Here is a 19,531-nt window from a genome sequence, read left to right on the forward strand (position 1 = left end):
GTTTACAAGAACAGCCTAAGAGGCCATTTTCTGGGCATGGAGCCCAGGCTTCAAAAGGAGGCCCTAGAGGCCATCTGGTCTGCTTGATATATTGGAATTTCATGTGTGTGTTTGTGTGTATGTGTTTTTCCTATGCTGAGTCATAGCATTGAAGCCTCTCTGGAAACACCCACACCCTTCTAGCCAGCCAGTTTATACACACCCCTCTAGCTCCTATTTGGTTCAAATGTTAGGTTAAGAGGAAGAAGGAAAACGAATTCAAGAGCTGCTCTCAAACATCTAGAATTTTCTGCACCCCACCTCTCGAAGAGAGACCAGCCCAGCTCTGACTCTTACAAACTGGACTTCCCTCTTAAAGCACAACTTTCATTTAAGCCTTTGGATAAAACGGGAAGAAAAGAATTTGTGTGCAGAAGGTGAGGGGCTGACGACTGGAAATAAAACCAGAAGGATGGCAGGTCCCAGGCCCAGCAGTCCAGCAGACCCTGAAATTGAGCTTTTTGTGAAGGTAAGTTTTCTAGCTATAATGACAGTATACAGAATGTATTCTTTATTAACCTTGAACCTCAGCTTCTTTTTTTAAAACGTCAACATTTCAACTAGAGAGGGGAAATAGTTTTATCATTATATACCTAGTCTGAGCCCTAGAAGAACGCCTGAGTGTTCGGCTGCTCTTAAATGGCGATAGAAAAATATCCCATCTGCAAAATGCAAATTACGGTGGAAAGACAACTAGACTTGTTGGTCGTTGGAGCAACTAAATGACCTTCTTCATGGCTTCCTGCGTGACCTCCAACAACCCCGTCCCCCTCTTCGTTTTTCCACTTTTCCAAAGAAGGAGCCTGACGAAATGATCCTTGCGGCCTTTCCAAGCTCTCACTGTCGCGTTTCGTGCGGACTGAATGTGGGAGGAGAGGGCCGAGAGTGGCCTGAGGGCCTCCGCTCCACACGCAGTCCAAACGCAGCTTTCTGAAGCTCGCCCACGCCACGAACATCGCAGCAGGTCCCATGGCCACGCAGGGAAAATCCAGGACTTGTGTGCCTGTTACATGAGGAGGCATTTTGCCCGAGTCATTTGGTTGGTTTCTGGTTTGGGGTTTTAATGTCTTAACTTTTCAGAAAAGCCCTTTGGAAAACCCCCGAGGCAGGAGGAAGGAACATGTATTTCTAAATTAGCTCATCGAGAAAGAAATTGTTGTGTGGGTTACTCCAAATGGAAATTCGTTTCCTAAATCCTGGCCTATGTTAACCATTTTCCTCTGTATTTTCATGGACTGTTGGAAGTATTCAGAATGATGACCATAGCAAACTCTCATGTCGTGCGTGACCATTTTCTAAACACACATAGCATCTCATTTATTCCTTTTTTTTTTTTTTTTTTTTTTGCTATTTCTTGGGCCGCTCCCGCGGCATATGGAGGTTCCCAGGCTAGGGGTCCAATCGGAGCTGTAGCCACCAGCCTACGCCAGAGCCACAGCAACGCGGGATCCGAGCCGCGTCTGCAACCTACACCCCAGCTCACGGCAACGCCGGATCGGTAACCCACTGAGCAAGGGCAGGGACCGAACTGCAACCTCATGGTTCCTAGTCGGATTCGTTAACCACTGCGCCATGACGGGAACTCCTCATTTATTCCTAACGACAATGTAGGAGACATGTTAATAGCAGTAAAGGAGTGTCGTCAGTGGCAGTGGTGGTGGTAGGACTCAAAATTGCCCTCATCGTTTCTAGATAACTAGGCGCAGGCAATAACGTCTAACTAACTTGCCTCTGAGACGACATTGCCTCTTGATGGCTTACCAACGCACCTTAAATAAGGTGTGCTTACCAAACATGGGGTTAAACGTCATTGGCCAAGGTAATAACTTTACGATCATTTAAAAGTATTTAACAACTGGTCACATATATACACCAAGGATGTAATTAACCTACCTTTTCAAAACTATAGGAGCGACACTCTTGAATTCTCCAGAGCAAAATATTCTAAGTATTTGCTGGATTCTGGGACATAAGAGCTACTTCTCCTATCTCTGGATTCTAGCCAAATGTGTGACTGCTCAGACACAGTATAAACAAGCTTTATTTTCCTAACTGGCTTCTAACATCTACCAATTCCAAAGCAGAGGTTATGGCTCTTCATAGGGTAACTAAAGTGTTTCTTTTGTCTGAACGTGCTCACTTGGTTCTAACTTCTCTAACCAGTTGTTGGGGCATTGATCTCTGTGTTTATCTTCATAGACTTCCTCATTTGGGGGGTGATCTAGACAGGAAGTTAGCCCATCACACGTTGGATGAATACATGTTAAGTAATCACTTTCAGGGTAAAATAGCTAATCATTTATTCAGCACTTACTATACGGCAAGGACTGTGCTAAATGGTTTATTATTAGCCTGATTTTACAGGTACAGTAATTAAAGCAAAAAATAGCTAGGTAGCTTTGTCTAAGGTCACATAGCTAGTAAATGGCAGAGTTAAGATTCTGATCCTTGGAGTTGCAGTTGTGGTTCAGTGGGTTAAGACCCCAACATAGTGTCCGTGAGGATACCGGTTCAATTCCTGGCCTCGCTTGGTGCATTAAGGAGCTGGCATTGCCGAGAGCTGTGGTGTAGGTCGCTGATGCAGCTCAGATCTGATGTTGCTGTGGCTGCGGTGTAGGCGGGCAGCTGAAGCTCTGATTCAAACCCTAGCCCGGGAACTTCCACATGTCGCAGGTGTGGCCCTAAAAAGGAAAGAAAAAAGCAAAAAAAAAAAAAGGCATTTGAGTCCTTTAAAAGAGCTGTGCATAATCCTAATTAATTGTTTTCAATTTGGCACGCTTTCTGGTAAAATTTCCCAGCATTTCACCAGATGAAATGCTTTAGCTTATCTAACGACACTGATACAAGCTACAGATTTTCTGGAAGAACCCTGAGTATCACCCGGTCCAGGTATTTGTTTTCCTTTACCTTAGGGCGAATTCCAAAGATGGACAGAAGTTTCATAGAAGATACCAGGAAGGGGAACAGGGATGGAGAGGTGTGAAAAAAATGTTAATAAGTTTAAGAAGCACTACTCTTTACCAATTTATCTCATTTACAGATAATGTGCTTTCTTTCTAAAGAGTAAACGAGTCTGCAGTTTCCCCAGCTACTCCTGGCTGTTGCTTAAAAACCTTACGATAATTTCCTCATCCCACTGATTGGATCCCTCCAAGAAAGTAAGGCTTTCCTGTCACAATTAAGAAAATTAAGAATTTACATCCCACGCCCTCACGTGTTACATGTAGTGCGTGAACACAGTGCTGTCCAGCTCTGAATGATTGGGGCAAGATTGATATCCAAAAATTAAGAATAAAGGATGTCTAACACACATTTTATTTTCTCTAAATGCGGAGTTTATCTTACTGGTTTTGCTGTTGTTTGACAAATGGAGCTTTCGTGTTCTCTGCCAGTCTAAAATTAAATTTTAGCAGATTTGTACATAACGCTATAGCCTGTCACATTTGGGCCAAAGTCCGGTCACCTTTTTGTTTTGATAAATGTGGGAAAGCAGAAAGAGATGATACTTCTCTGAAAGTTCAGACCATTTTCAAGTTCTTAGAACAAATTCTTAGAACTGTCATAAAGATTCTGGTAAGGAGTGATTAATTAAAAATCCAATAAAACCATTAGACCGGAGGAAGCAAGGTTTGGAGGAGACGGTCCTGGCTTTGCCATGTGAGAAGAGGAGATCCGTCGTCAACTCTTGCCTAGGCGAGTGGACCCGAGCAAGTCAGCTTCCGTAAAACAAGAGTAATGCCATAGCCTACGGCAGAGGGTCTTCTTCACTGCAAGGATTAAATAAAATAAACACATAAGACGCAGTGGCTGTTAACACAGAAAACACCCAAGAAATGTCAGCTATGGCAGCCATCATCAGGCTTCATGTTTAGAAACTGAGGTCCCGAACGCCAAGGTAAAAGGTTCTTTTCGTGAAGGACCACATCCTCTCTTTGCCAGCGGAAGATATTCAAGAGGGCGGAAATGTATCAGTCGGGCTGAGGCATTTATGTCCTAAAATTTTGTGCAGTGGCACTTTAAATACGCATTTTATAAACAGAAAAAAAGTTCCGTTTTCCTGTAAAATTGCACTCATTTCCCCTACACCTCACTGTTTTGCCTTTCCTTTGGCCAAGGGCGATCCACCCTTCCTGCTGCATCTATTATCAGGCTTCATTCTTCTTCCTGCCTCCCACCCCTAGTCAAGTTTCCATTCACTGACGCCGGTTATGATTTTCTGGATCCTTACTCTGATTGCTGTCACAAAAGAAATTCAGCTGCCAAGGTTGGCTGGCTCTCCTCATACCTCTTCACTCCCTGACGCCCCAAAGAGCAACAGTAAACACCGTTTCGTCTGTTAAACTCACTGCCAGGAAAAGGAAACTTTACCAAAAAATAAGAAAGATCAAGGAGTCAGCATGGTCAGTTTCTGGTGAGAAATCTCTTCCCGTTTATAATAGATAGGCCTGCTGGGACCTTGCCTGCATGGAAGGGCGTGGGAGACAGGGAGAAAGGAAGCTCTCTGGGGTCTCTCCTTCAAGACACTGATCCCATCGTGAGGCTCCTGCACGCAGGGCCTCCTCTAACCCGAATGATCTCCCAAAGGCCTCATCTCCAAATACGGTCACACTGGGGGCTGAGGCTTCAATATATGACTTTAGAGGGGACATCCCAAATCCATAGGAGGTGGTGGTGCTGCCTTTCGCAGGATTAGGGGCTCTAAAGAGAGAGTAGGTGGCTGTGTGGAGTAAAGAAAAGAGAAGGAATTCAGTTGGGGACGTGTTGAGATTGAGCTGCTACCACTCGGACCTCCCATGAGCACAGGACATCTCTGGCTCTAACCCTCTCAAGAGGTGGCCCCCTCTCCTTCCTCATTTCTCTTCAGATGTCCGTGCTCCTCATCGCTTGCTCCTTCCTGCTTCCTGACTCTTCCATCCAGAGAAATATATAGGTTGTCATATAAAAGCAGACTAAACTACCCACCACCCCTCCTTGCTATAGAAGTCTTCCAAACCCCAAACCGCTCTCCCTTATTTATTGGGGATTTTATTTCACACATCACTGGCCCTCTCTCAAACACTCTTCCTATCCCAGTTCTTAGTCTTTTTATTTTATGATTCTTAGTTTTTCCATTAGATTTGATTTACAGTGTTCTGTCAATATCTACTGTACAGCATAAGGGACCCAGTCATTCATATATATATATATAGACATATAGATAGTCTTTTTCTCCCATTATCCTCCATCAGGCTCCCTCACAAGTGACTAGATATAGTTCCCAGGGCTGCACAGCAGGATCTCATTGCTTATCCATTCCAAAGGCAATAGGTTGCATCGATTAACCCCAAACTCCCACTCCATCCCCCTCCCGCCCCCCTCCCCTTGGCAACCACAAGTCCGTTCTCCAAGTCCATGAGCTTCTTTTCTGTGGAAAGGTTCATTTGTGCCGTATATTAGATTCCAGATGTAAGTGATATCATGTGGTATTTGTCTTTCTCTCTCTGACTTATTTCACTCAGTATGAGATTCTCTAGCTCCATCCATATTGCTGCAAATGGCATTATGTCATTCTTTTGTATGGCTGAGTAGTATTCCATTGTGTCTATACACCACCTCTTTCTAATCCAGTCATCTGTTGATGGACATTTGGGTTGTTTCCATGTCTTGGCTATTGTGAATAGTGCTGCAATGAACATAGGTGTGTGTGTGTGTCTTTTCACGGAAAGTTTTGTCCAGATATATGCCCAAGAGTGAGATTGCTGGGGCATCTATAGTTCTATATGTAGTTTTCTGATATACCTCCAGAGTGGTTGTACCAGTTTACATTCCCACCAACAGTGTAGGGAAGTTCCCTTTTCTCCACACCCTCTCCAGCATTTGTTATTTGTAGACTTTTAAATCACGGCCATTCTGACCAGTCTGAGGTGGTACTTCATTGCAGCTTTGATTCGTATTACTCTAATAATTAGTAATGCTCAGCAAAAGATGAAGTTTTAAATGAGTAGTGTTAAGACAAATATTCACTATTTGTAAGATAATAAAAGTAATAAAGTTGGGGTCCCAGTACACTTCTTTTTTTCTATTTCTTTTCTTTTTTTTAGGGCTGCACCTGCGGCATATGGAAGTTCCTGAGGTAGGGGTTGAATCAGAGCTGCAGCTCCTGGCCTATGCCACAGCCACAGCAACACCAGATCCAAGTCGCATCTGTGACCTATGCTGCAGCTTGCAACAACATCAAATCCTTAACCCACTGAGTGGGGCCAGGGATCAAACCCTATGTTGTTCTTAACCTACTGAACAACAATGGGAACTCCCCAATACACTTCTTATGCCAAATAAATTCCAAATAAATGGAAAAAATGTAAAAATAAAACCATAAATGTACTAGAAGAAAACATGAAAGAACACTTTTATAGTAAAGCAAAATAAGAAAGTAATTTTTTTCTTTGCAATTTTGTGTAAGCAGATTAGGAAACCCAAATTGCATAAAGGAAAACAATGTAAAATTTATGTAAAATTTTAATTTCACATAACATATGTTTTTTAAATTACATGTAACATGTATCAAAGAGAGTTAGTGTCTCTAGTACACAAGTAATTTTTCCAAAGTAATAAGGAAAAAATCATCGCCTTAATAGAAAAGTGTAAAATTGTCACAAACAATTCACAGAAGGAAATCAAATGGCCAATGGACTTATGGAAAAAACCTCTTAAGTAAATTTGGTAGGATCTATACAAATGGAAAATGCACATACTCTTTACTCAGCATTCCCATTATAAAGATTAATTCTCAAGATAATAACCTCAGAAATGTAGCAAGTTACATGCTCAGAAATATTCGTTGCTGAAATATTTACAGTGGCAAAACGTTTGGAATATCTGAAAGGTTTCAACAGGAAATATTTATACAAATTTGAGTAATATATTAAATTTATTACTGTGGTTATACACTTATCACACTTGTAATTTTACATGCAATGAGATTATTTGCTTCATTTTCTCTCTCTGCCCGCAGATGTTAGAATTCTGAGATTAAGGACTTCCACCTTTGTCTCTAGTAGCTATCTCATGTCCCAATAAGCACTCAATACCTACTTGTTGAGCAAATGGATGAATGAGGCTTTTATTTCTCTCAATAGGCTGGAAGTGATGGGGAGAGTATTGGAAGCTGTCCTTTTTGCCAACGCCTTTTTATGATACTCTGGCTTAAAGGAGTTAAATTCAATGTGACTACGGTTGACATGACCAGGTAAGAGCAACCAGGACGCTTCCTTCCGGGGGTTAAAATCAGGAGACACCCGTCTAGTGGTGGTATAATGTGTACTTTTCCTGGAAACCTAACTCTGCTTATTTTCAATAATTATAGAAAGCCCGAAGAGCTGAAGGACTTAGCCCCAGGTACCAATCCTCCCTTCCTGGTATATAACAAGGAGTTGAAAACAGACTTCATTAAAATTGAGGAGTTTCTAGAGCAGACACTGGCTCCCCCAAGGTACAGTGTTTTACCAGATATTCTTGTTCTTGACATGATCCATTTTAGTGGCCTATTGATTACAGATTGAGGATTCTTCTGAACATCTAACTATTTTTCAGTGTCAGACCGCTCTTTGGCTAGAGTTTCAAAGATCCCCCTTGATTACTCTATATGTGATTAGAAAAATTTACTACAGAAATATTTATTTAATATATGAAAAGCCATTAAAACTCTATGAGAGGCAAACAGTATATTAGGAATGGACAAGTGGTACACTTGGAAACTTGGGAAAGACAATTAAAATTTAGGCCACATTTAATTTTAGCCACATTATCTGATCCATAATGAGGTTTGAGGACATTTATACTGAAAGAAATGAGATTTACTTCATTGCAGAGCCCTTACAAGATCTAAAATTTTGAAATAGCCTTTAATTCAGTCTGATCTCTTAGCTCTGCAGGTTGAGAACTATTATATCTATCATGCATAAACTTTCCCCTTCAACTTCAAATATACAAAGACAATTGATATAATATTTCGAGTTATGTTTAAATTCATAACACACTTAAGAAAAGGAAGTAAATTCTCAGTAGTCTAGAAATAGAAATGAAACCCATGGTGGGATAAGAGTGAGGGCCTGAGGTAATAACATTGTATAATAGCCCATGAGGCATGAAGGTAAAACATACCCAATACAAGACATCTGTACAATAGGTATGTCTGAGAGATATACATGATAAACAAAGGGCTCTATCGGTTCAAAATGCCTCCTAAGAAACTAGGAATACCATTTGAGATTATTTTCTACCTGCCGATACTATGTCTCTTACGTTATTGACGTCGTCTTAGATTTTAAGCACCTGCTCCAAGTTTGCCCTATATTTTGTTCTTTTGCCCTCATCCACCCTCCTGTACTACTACCTCCACTCAAATCATCTGCTCCCCACCCTTTTATTGCCCCCAAAGATAACTAGTGAAAAAATCTATTGTGTATCTTTTCATATCCTATTTTATATTTATTTAAGAACAATAATAGTAAGCATAATTTACTTTAAAAACATTGCATCTTCCTTATCTCACTTCAAAAAAAAAAAAAAAAAAAAAAACCACTTCTGGGAGTTCCCGTCGTGGCTCAGCGGAAATGAATCCAACTAGGAACCCCGAGGTTGCCAGTTTGATCCCTGGCCTCGCTTGGTGGGTTAAGGATCTCGCATTGCCGTGAGCTGTGGTGTAGATTGCAGACGTGGCTGGGATCTGGCGTTGCTGTGGCTCTGACGTAGGGCAGCAGTTACAGCTCCGATTCGACCCCTAGCCTGGGAGCCTCCATATGCCTCGGGTGCGGCCTAAAGAAAGACAAAGAAGACCAAAAAAAGAAAAAAAAAAAAACACTTCTAACATTCTTCGACTGTACTGGTATAGATTTAACTCATTATTTTAATGGCTCCATAACAGCCCATATCACAGATGTGCTACAAGTTGCTAAGCTCTTTCTCCATTGACAGCTGTTCCCTTTCCTTCCAGTTTTTTTACCACTACAAACAGTGTTATAAATAACACCCTTGCTCGTATGTCCTTGAGTAATGGTGTTTTTATTCCCGTGGAATAGATTCCCAGGAGCAAAATTCAAATGTCTTGTATCTTTTTAAAGTTTTACCACTTTATCCATCATTGTATGAGGGTACCCTTTTCCCACCTGTCTCAAATGATATGCATTATCACTCTTTTAAAGTTTGTAGCAACCTAATGGGTGTAATAATATCTCATTGATACGCTAGTTGGCATTCCCCTGAACAGTATGTGAGTTTGAGCATCTTTACACATGATCGTTGAGTATTTGATTTTGTTCTGTGAATCATCTTGTCAAATCCTTCTGATTTTCTATCAGCTTATGTATCATTTAGGATTGCACTCAACTCTGATAACTATAGACCCAAAAAGTAGTGCCTTAAACAAATATGAGGGGTTTTTTTCCCTCACATAATGACACCCAGAATGAAGCATTGTAGGGCTGGAGTGACAGCTCCACAATTTCATTGGGGATCCAGGCTTTCTAATCATTCTTCTCTGCCATCCTTCAGGTGAGTGTCTCAGTATTAAAGTTAAGTCAAGTGACAATATGTCGTCTGGAATTCCAGGCCACTGTACCTAACGCCTGCCCGGGAGGAAGAAGGGCAAAGGACAAAAGATGCAAGCCATCTTTATTCATTTCACAGATGCCACACTCAGCAGTTTGTATTAACATCTCATTATCCACAAGTGATTCACTTGGTCGTACCTAAGTACAAAGGGAAGCTAGGAAATATAGTTTTTTATCTTCACAGTCCTGTATGTTCAATTGCTGGTCAATTCTTAATGAACTCTTCTGCCTTATATCTTCTGGTAGAAATGCTTGACATAAAACTAAGCTGATAACGATAAAAGCACACAGAGTATAATGTGTTATTGACTAAGTTAACAGAAATGTCAGTTGTTCTTAATTGGACATAAAAAATGATGATGGACTCATATAATATTCATTTTACAGCATAGAAAGAAATATTTTTCCTGTTTTCTTTTTTATTAAATTTAGTTGGAGTATAATTGACTTACAATGCTGTGTTTGTTTCATGTGTACCGTCAAGTAAATCAGTTATACATATGGGCCTATCAATTCTTTTTCAGATTCTTTTCCTATATGAGTTATTAGTCTGTGAGTAATTGAGTAAATTTCCCTGTGCTTGTTACTTATCTATTATTTTATTAAAGTATAATTGATTTACAATGTTTCTTCAATTTATGTTGTACAGCAAATTGACCCAATCACACCCAGTTCTCTGTGCTGTACAGTAGGACCCCATTGCCCATCCATTCCAGATATAGTGGTGTGTATATGTTAATCCCAACTTCCTAATTTACCCCTCCCCCCACCCATGTTTCCCCTTTGGTAACTGTGAGTTTGATTTTGAAATCTTCGAGTATGTTTCTGTTTGTGAAAAGCTCTTTTGTGTCATTTCTATTACATTCCACATCTTACTAATACCATTGTATTTATCTTTGTCTGACTTACTTCACTTAATGTGATACTCTCTAGATCCAACCACGTTATTGAAAAAGGCATTATTTCATTATTTTTTATGGCTGAGTAATATTCTATTGTATATATGTAGCACATCCTCTTTATCCATTCCTCTATTGATGGACATTTAGGTTGCTTCCATGTGTTGGCTATTGTAAATAGTGCTGCAATGAACATTGGGGTTCATGTATCTTTTCCAATGATGGTTTTCTCTGGATAGATGCCCAGGAGTGGGGTTGCTGGATCACACGGAAGTTCTATGTTTAGTGTTTTAAGGAAGCTCCATACTGTTGTCCATAGTGGCTGCACTGATTTACAATCCCACCAACAGTGTAAAAGGGTTCCCTTTTCTCCACACCCTCTCCAGTATTTGTTATTTGCAGACTTTTTGATGATGACCATTCTGGCAGGTGTGAAGTAATACCTCATCATAGGTTCAGTTTGCATTTCTCTAATAATTAGCAATGTTGAGCATCTTTTCATGTGCTTGTCGGCCATCTGTCTGTCTTCTTTGGAAAAATGTCTTCATAAATGATGTTATAATAAGCAAGCATTATAGGTGAAAAAAATTTCTAACCATCCAGAATAAACATTATAAGTGAAATAAGCCAAACACAAAAGGCCACACGTTGTATGATTCTCTTTCCAGGAAATGTCCAGAACAAGCATGTCCATAGAGAGAAAGATTAGTGACTCCAGGGACTGGGAAGAGGAGTGGATGCTTATTGGGAACACAGTTTCCTTTTTGCGTGACAGAATGTTCCAGAACTAGATAGGGTTGGCGGTTGCACAATACTGTGACTGTACTAAAAGCCAATGAATTGTACACTTTAAAGTAGTTTATTTTTTTATAGTGATTTTAATTTTTTTACATTATAGCTGGTTTACAGTGTTCTGTTAATTTTCTACTGTATAGCAGGGTGACCCAGTCACATATACATGTCCACATTCTATTTTCGCACAAGACCAGGCTCCATCATAAGTGACCAGACATTGTTCCCAGGGCTACACAGCAGGATCTCATCGCTAATCCATTCCAAAGGCAATAGTCTGCATCTATTAACCCCAGATTCCCAGTCCATCCCACTCCCTCCCCCTCCTCTCCCCTTGGCAACCACAGTCTATTCACCAAGTCCATGATCTTTTCTGTAGAAAGGTTCATTTGTGTCGTATATTAGATTCCAGATATAAGTGATATCATATAGTATTTGTCATTCTCTTTCTGACTTACTTTACTCAGGATGAGAGTCTCTCGTTCCATCCATGTAGCTGCAAATGGCATTATTTTGTTCTTTTGTGTGGCTGAGTAGTATTCCATTGTGTCTATACACCACATCTTCCTAATACAATCATCTGTCAATGGACTAAAGTATTTTAAATAGTGAGCTTCATGTTATGTGAATTTTACCTCAATTTTAAAAATACTGTCAGATTTTTTATTGGAATTGCATTCAGTTTTTATTACTATTTATACAAATTTCATCTTTATGATATGAATCCTTCCTATCAGAGGACATGATTTGAGGATTTGGGTATCATCTTATGTTCTTTTTATTTTTTATGTTCTTTTTAAAAATTGAGATATGATTTTCATATAACATTGTATAAATCTAAGGTATACAACATGTTGATTTGATACATTTGTATATTTATGAATGATGACCCCAATAGTGTCAGCTAACACCTCTATTCTATCACATAATTATCACTTATTCTTGGTGTGATAATGGTTAAGATCTACTGCATTATCAGCTTTGAAATTTATTTTACAATATTGTTTTGTTTTGTTTTCTTTAACTTTTTTTTTTTTTTTTGGTCTTTTGTCTTTTGTTGTTGTTGTTGCTATTTCTTGGGCCGCTCCCTCGGCATATGGAGGTTCCCAGGCTAGGGGGCTAATCGGAGCTGTAGCCACCGGCCTACACCAGAGCCACAGCAACGCGGGATCCGAGCCGCGTCTGCAACCTACACCACAGCTCACAGCAACGCCGGATCGTTAACCCACTGAGCAAGGGCAGGGATCAAACCCGCAACCTCATGGTTCCTAGTCGGATTCGTGAACCACTGCGCCACGACGGGAACTCCGGTTTTCTTTAACTTTTTAGGGCTGCATGCACAGCACATAGAGGTTCCCAGGCTAGGGGTCAAATCCCAGCTGTAGCCACTGGCCTACGCCAGAGCCACAGCAATGCCAGATCCAAGCTGCATCTGCGACCTACACCATGGCAGCACCAGTTCCTTAACCCACTGAGCGAGGCCAGGGATTGAACCCGTGTCCTCATGGATACTAGTTGGGTTCATTAACCACTGAGCCACAACGGGAACTCCTATATTACCATATTGTTGACTACAATCACTATGCAGTAGATTAGATTTCCTGGACTTACTTATCTCAACTACCAGTTGCAAGTTTTTACTCTTAAATAACATCTCCCCATTCCCTCCAGCCCCCAGTCTCCTGTGACCACCACTCAATTCTCTGTTTTCATGAATTTAGCTATTTTAGATTCCACATATAAGGGGAATACAGTTATCATATAGTATATGTCGTTCTCTGCCCAACTTATCTCACTTACCATAATGTTCTCAAGATTTTCTTCTTTCTCGTGGCGAATATTTCTGTGTGTATGTGTGTGTGTGTGTGTGTGTGTGTGTCTCAAATCACACCTTCTTTATCCATTCATCTGATAATGGGCACTTAGACTATGAACCTGAGTGCCTGTCTATGTTCTCCCATGAGATTTTGGTTTTTGATATTGCTCCTGAACCTTTTGTATTAAATTATTTCTAATTGTTACTATTATAATGCAATATACCACTACTGTCCATTTCTCTTTGATTAATGCTAGTGTAGAAAAGTTACTTCTTCAACATTTGATTTGTATTTAGTCACCTGACCAAAATACCATGAAATCTAGTCATTTTTCCTATACTTTCTTGGTTTTTCTAGGTATACAATTATCTTGTTGCTTCTCTTCCAATAGTTATACAGATTGTTTTATGTTGTTGTCTTTCTTCCCTTGCTAAAACCTCAACAACAATGTAGGCATTTCTGTCTTGTTCATAAAATTAATGTAAAACATGTGGAGTCACCATTTAGAATGGTGTCTTTTGTCTCGCTGGTTCGTGCATTCAGCACAAGGATGAAGAATAGCGATCACGACTCTGCTCTTCCTTTACTGGATTTAGAGGAAATATTTCTAACATTTTCCCATTTAAGATGATGCTTGCTGAAAGTTTTTGATGGATAATTTTGATCAGGCAAAATACAAACTATTTTAGAGGATGATAAATACTAAGAAAAAGCAAAGCAAGGGAGGGAAGTCCTGAGGGTTAAGGGTGGGGAGAGGCTGCAATGTCAGATAAAAGAAAGGACCTTAAGGGCAGACCACGTGACAAGGCCTTGGCGTGAGGACTTTGGACCCAGCAGTGGGCAGCGGAGATGGTGAGTAGTAGACCCAGATTCTGGGTATGTTTTGAAGGGTAAGCTGGCTGGAACTACTAATGGATCAAATGTAGGAATGGCTACGTGTTTGGTTGAACCATTTCTAGTTACAAGTCGGGGGTTTTATGAATAGGAATTGATTTTTATTGAACACTTTTTGGGCCTCTATTCCTGATAATATGGTTTTCCTTATTGAATGTGTTAATGTACTGAATTACATTATTATTTTATTTTATTATGCTAAATTAAGTTTTTATGACTAAGAGGAAGACATCTTGGCTACTTTTCCCCATCTGCTCCATCCTCTTTATTCTTTTATGTGTTTTATTATTTGAAGCTATGCTTTTTTCCCACTACTCGTCTACAGATAAGTTAGCTTTGGTTTCCCAGTGATTTTTAGAAACTATTCGCAGACTCGAAAAAAGACATATTTCCAATGAGAGATTTCCCAGGGCCTTCAGCTTCCAAGATAATTTTCCAAAACCTCTCTTCTCAGCAGCCTGAAAGCTGGGACACCTGGTCTCGGTCTTGTTACGTGTGAGTGACAGTGCCGTGGTGTTTCTTTTTAAGGTATCCTCATCTGAGCCCCAAGAACAAGGAGTCCTTTGATGTGGGCTGCAACCTCTTTGCCAAGTTCTCTGCCTACATTAAGAATACACAAAAGGAGTCAAATAAGAGTAAGATAACTTTCTTTATATCCTTTTTGTTTTTCTCACTCGCGGGCTCACTGCCACGTTCTGACCTAGCGAAAATTGGCTTTTCCTGAACATAGAGTATATTCATCTCGTTTTGTGTTCTCTCTTCTGAAATTCCCTTGCATGAAGTTTTATTGGATTTAGAACCTCAGAGTCAATATAGCAATTACCAGCCCAGCTCAAATACCACACTGATACCCTAGGTGTGAACTAACTTCCAACTTTCCCAGCCCTGTGTACCTTTAAGGCTTCTTAAACCATAGCACTGACTATCTCCCACAAACATCCTTTAATAAGTTTACTGTTCTCTGAATCATGAAATCTATGTCTCCAACTCTTCTATATTATCTTTCTTTCTTTCACTCTCCTCCCAATGTATTTCCTCAAGAAAGTCCAAAAATATTTCCACTCCCCATTTGATTAAACATCTGACTCAGTCTTATCAGTGAGTCGTTGAGCATGCTAGTTAACAAGTGTAAGCAATATATCAAGATAGAGAGGTCTGAATGTCTGAGGAGCACATTGAGACTGCATTGAGTCATGAAGAGAACACATTTATAAGTAACCCTATGACTTCATTGCCTCAGATTTTGAAAAATCTCTGCTCAGAGAATTTAAGCGTCTGGATGACTACTTAAACACCCCGCTTCTGGATGAAATTGATCCAAACAGTGCTGAGGAACTCACGGTTTCCAGAAGACTGTTCTTGGATGGGGATCAGCTGACACTGGCTGACTGCAGTTTGTTACCCAAACTGAACATTATTAAAGTAAGTCTTTTTAGGGCCGGCTCAATGACTGGGAGAGGTTTGGCAGTTGTCAGCAAGAAACACAGTGCCCACTCATCTTGCCATCATCATGATGCGCAGCGTGTGGCTCCTTTTTCTCCCCAGAGGAAAAATCCGTAAAGGTCTCCTCTGGGAAGCATAAAAAACTTCTCGCTTCTTCCTAAACCAGAAGGTGCTTTCCACTGTCTTGTCTACAAAACAAGGAAAATATTACTCAGTTCGCAGAACTGTTGAGAACATTAAGACGTGAAATACTTAGAACAGTGTCTGGACCTTCGCAAGTGATAATAACATGGGCTATTAATATTACTATGAGGACATAAGGATTACTTTAACAAATTTTTATGGAGCAGAACTTACTCCATCTCAGATTCAATGCCACACACACAAAATACATAAATAAGACATTGTCAGGACCCTAAACAAACAAACTCTTAGGCCAGGGGAGAGATTACATGCTCTTTTTCTGTGCCTCCTTCTTCTAAACATATTTATAATTAAATACACCATAAATGTAAATAGGATTGCAAGCACAGTGTTTTGTCTTCGTTTGTACACAAAACATTAAAGTAGGGTACAGCAGAAATTCTCACAACGTTGTAAATCAACTATAATTTTTAAAAACATTACAGTAGTACATCCGAGATTCTTTTTGTTTTGTAGTACTTTTTGTGAAGATAACATGTCTTCAAAGAGCTTGACTTTTGAGTCATGTTTTACGGACTAGGCAGGTTCCTGATGCAACTGCTTTTCCCTCTTTTTGTCCCCAAACCCTAGGTTGCTGCAAAGAAATACCGTGACTTTGACATTCCAAGAGAATTCTCAGGAGTCTGGCGCTATCTCCACAATGCCTATGCCCGCGAGGAATTTAGCCACACATGTCCTGAAGACAAAGAAATTGAAAACACCTACGCAAGCGTGGCTAAACAGAAGAGTTAGGACAGCTCTTTCAATAGAAGAACCTGTCTTTTCACCTGTTATCATGTTAGAAAGGTTGTTTTGAAATAAGAATATGGAAAACACTGTTTCCTCTATCCACCTTTCTTATGAGAAAGAACACCGACTAAATGTTCTGTGTCTAGTTAATCCAAACTCTCTTCCCACTGTGTATTTTAAAGGTCTTCGTGCTTTCACTTTGTTTCTTCCCATGGCACAACCACTGCCATCCTAAAAAGCATCAGTATCTTTTGCTATTTGAATTCCTAGAATGCATCATATGTGCAGGCTCAACAGATATAGTTGAAGTTACAGCCGACAAGCAGTCACAGTCTCAAAATGCTCGGTCGAAACATTTCCATCTAATTCATTAAAAACAATTTTACACTTTTTTGTTTGGTTAATGCATGCATGGGTTTATTTCTGATATGAATAACGAAGCAGAGACTGAGTATATTAGAGAGGCCACTCTCCAAAGAATGACTGTTTTGAAAATCAGCCCCAGCACTGGGAACTGTGTCTAGTCACTTATGACGGAGCAGGATGGAGGATAAGGGGAGAAAAAGAAGGTATTATATGTGCGTGGGTGTGTGACTGGGTCACTTTGCTGTACAGTGGAAAATTGACAGAACCCTGTAAACCAGCTATGATGGAAGAAATAAAAATCATTTTAGAAATGTGACTCACTCGCAGGCAGAGAGAGATGAGACTTTTAGGAACAGAGACTATATTGTTAAACGAGCAAAAGCACTAATTGGATAACATGTCAGAATTTTTTAAAGTTAGAAGCAAAAATATGGAAAAGTTGCCAAAGTAAATCGAATCTTTCATCCAATGGAAATAAGAAGGAAACTAAGAAATTTGACTGACGGAAAAATCTTGTTGCTGTCCATTAAAGGGTAAAGAAAACCATTCTGAGAGGGTAAAATCACAAATGATTCCACAAAATTTAAAATGCTCCATTGCTATATGTAGTCCAGTTTACAGGTTAAAATACAATCAAATCACTCAAATCGGGAAACAAAAGCTGAGCGTTAACGCTTGGTCCTTCAAAAATGAAACAAAGTTTAGCCTGGAAAAAGGGGAGACAGGTGTTATTCTAGGCCTTGAGTTTCTCAGTACCACGCCCTTAAGCTCATTAATAGAAGCATTCTTTTACAGATTATACCACACTTCAGGTGTATTCATGTCACCACAAAGCTCCAAGTACGTCTCACCCGATTCCACAGATACTGATACAGCTCAGAATTACCCTCCTAGACAAAAGGATTATTATATTCTTAGATGACATCAATACTACTCAATTCAGTAACTATTTATTGAGTACTTCCTATGTCATTCGTTAGTGATTTAATCTTCACAACAACCTTATGAAGTACGTAAAAAGAGATCTGCCTCTTATGTCAAAGGAACATGCAGCTCAATAAGGAGACCGGCAATTACCATACACACGGATCATGAAAAGAGCGAGCCAGGTTACGTAAAGAAGCACATCCTTATGTGTTGCCCCAGCCTGACCTCAGACAACGTCCACTTAGTAATACAGACTTTGCACAGCACCACCTCTGTGAAAATTCTTAGAGATGGTTTTTGGCTGTGCCCACAGCATACACAAGTTCCCTGGCCAGGAATAAAAGCTGCGCCACTGCAGGGACCTGAGCCGCAGCAGTGTCAACACAGAGTTCTTAACCCTCTGAGCCACAAAGGAATTCCCTTAGAGATGTGTTTTTATGAGAAGGTAAATTTTTTTCCAACCTGGACAGACAGATGACTCCAGTGTGGGGTCCTGAATGAAGCTGGCATCAGCAATTTCTTCCCCTACAGATGTCAATTACCAAATATGGGAAAGGGCATTTGTATCCACTGGCGTCCAGTTCTTAAAAGCAAGAAGGAACCTTTTCTTGGTGCAAAAATAGATCGTAGTGGAATAGAGATTCCAAACAGAGAAAGCTATGTAAAAACTTTCTATCTGCTAAGGTGGCACTTCCGATCAGTGGTGAAACACTAGAACATATTTTGGCCACGTTCTTGGCCACTTTCTTTTTTTTTTGCTATTTCTTGGGCCGCCCCTGCAGCATGTGGAGGTTTCCCAGGCTAGGGGTCGAATCGGAGCCATAGCCACCGGCCTACGCCAGAGCCACAGCAACGCGGGATCCGAGCCGCGTCTGCAACCTACACCCCAGCTCACGGCAACACCGGATCGGTAACCCACTGAGCAAGGGCAGGGACCGAACCCGCAACCTGATGGTTCCTCGTCGGATTCGTTAACCACTGCGCCACGACGAAAACTCCCTTGGCCACTTTCTGACGAGGACTGCCCTGCCTGCAGTGTCCCATCGCATGTCCCCCGCTTCCGGCTGGGAGCTCCCCAGAAGCACCTTCAGCCTTCACGTTTCTAGCCGCGTCCTGGGCGCGATGATGCACATGTCCCCCGAGACAGCAGCGGCTCTCTCTCCTGCTCGGCGCTCCTTTCTGAGCCCTCCCCAGAAGCACCTACAGCGTCCACATTTCTGGCATGCACTTCAAAACTCTTCCAGCCTCTAGCCATGGCCCACTTTCAAAGTTACTTCCACATGTTTCGTTATTTGTTACAGCAGCGCCCCTCTTCTTTTAGTACCAAATTTGTCTTAGTGGACTCAGGCGGCTATAGCAAAATACTATAAACTGGCTGGCTTAAAACACAGACTTTTTTAAAGCAATGACATTGATTTCATTTGGGGTTTTTTGTCATAGTCGATTTACACCGTTTTCTCAATTTCTGCAACAACACACATTTATTTCTCATAATTCTGGAGGCAGAACTCTGAGATTCGAGTGCCGACATAGTCAGATTCTGGCAAGACCTCTTTCCCTGGTTTGCAGGCAGCTGCCTTCCCACTGTGCCCTTACACGGTGGAGAGAGGGCAGCCAGCTCCACCTTCATGACCTCATCTACCCCTAACTGTCGCCCAAAGGCCCCGTCTCCAGATATAGTCGCCTTGCAGGCGGAGGGGCGGGGGGGGGGGGTCCACAGTTCAGCCCATTTTATTCCAAGTTCTGCCAACTATACTTAAGATTGTGTCGAGAAGAAAATACCTCCTTCGAATCAGTGTTTTAAAACAAGACTGCTATTTATAGTAAAGAC

The 19,531-nt window shown here is 40.8% G+C and overlaps 1 protein-coding gene across 1 annotated transcript; it reads left to right on the forward strand.

Annotated features, from left to right (window-relative positions):
- Window positions 1-140: 140 nt before the first annotated feature.
- Window positions 141-16,798, forward strand: CLIC2 (chloride intracellular channel 2). The gene is made up of 6 exons (XM_047765207.1): window positions 141-508; window positions 7,158-7,267; window positions 7,385-7,510; window positions 14,560-14,666; window positions 15,272-15,453; window positions 16,249-16,798. Exons 1-6 carry the CDS (start codon window positions 452-454, stop codon window positions 16,408-16,410), a joined length of 744 nt encoding a protein of 247 aa, XP_047621163.1. The 5' UTR covers window positions 141-451; the 3' UTR covers window positions 16,411-16,798.
- Window positions 16,799-19,531: the final 2,733 nt, after the last annotated feature.

This window comes from Phacochoerus africanus, chromosome X (assembly GCF_016906955.1).
Source record: "Phacochoerus africanus isolate WHEZ1 chromosome X, ROS_Pafr_v1, whole genome shotgun sequence".
Taxonomy (NCBI): domain Eukaryota; kingdom Metazoa; phylum Chordata; class Mammalia; order Artiodactyla; family Suidae; genus Phacochoerus; species Phacochoerus africanus.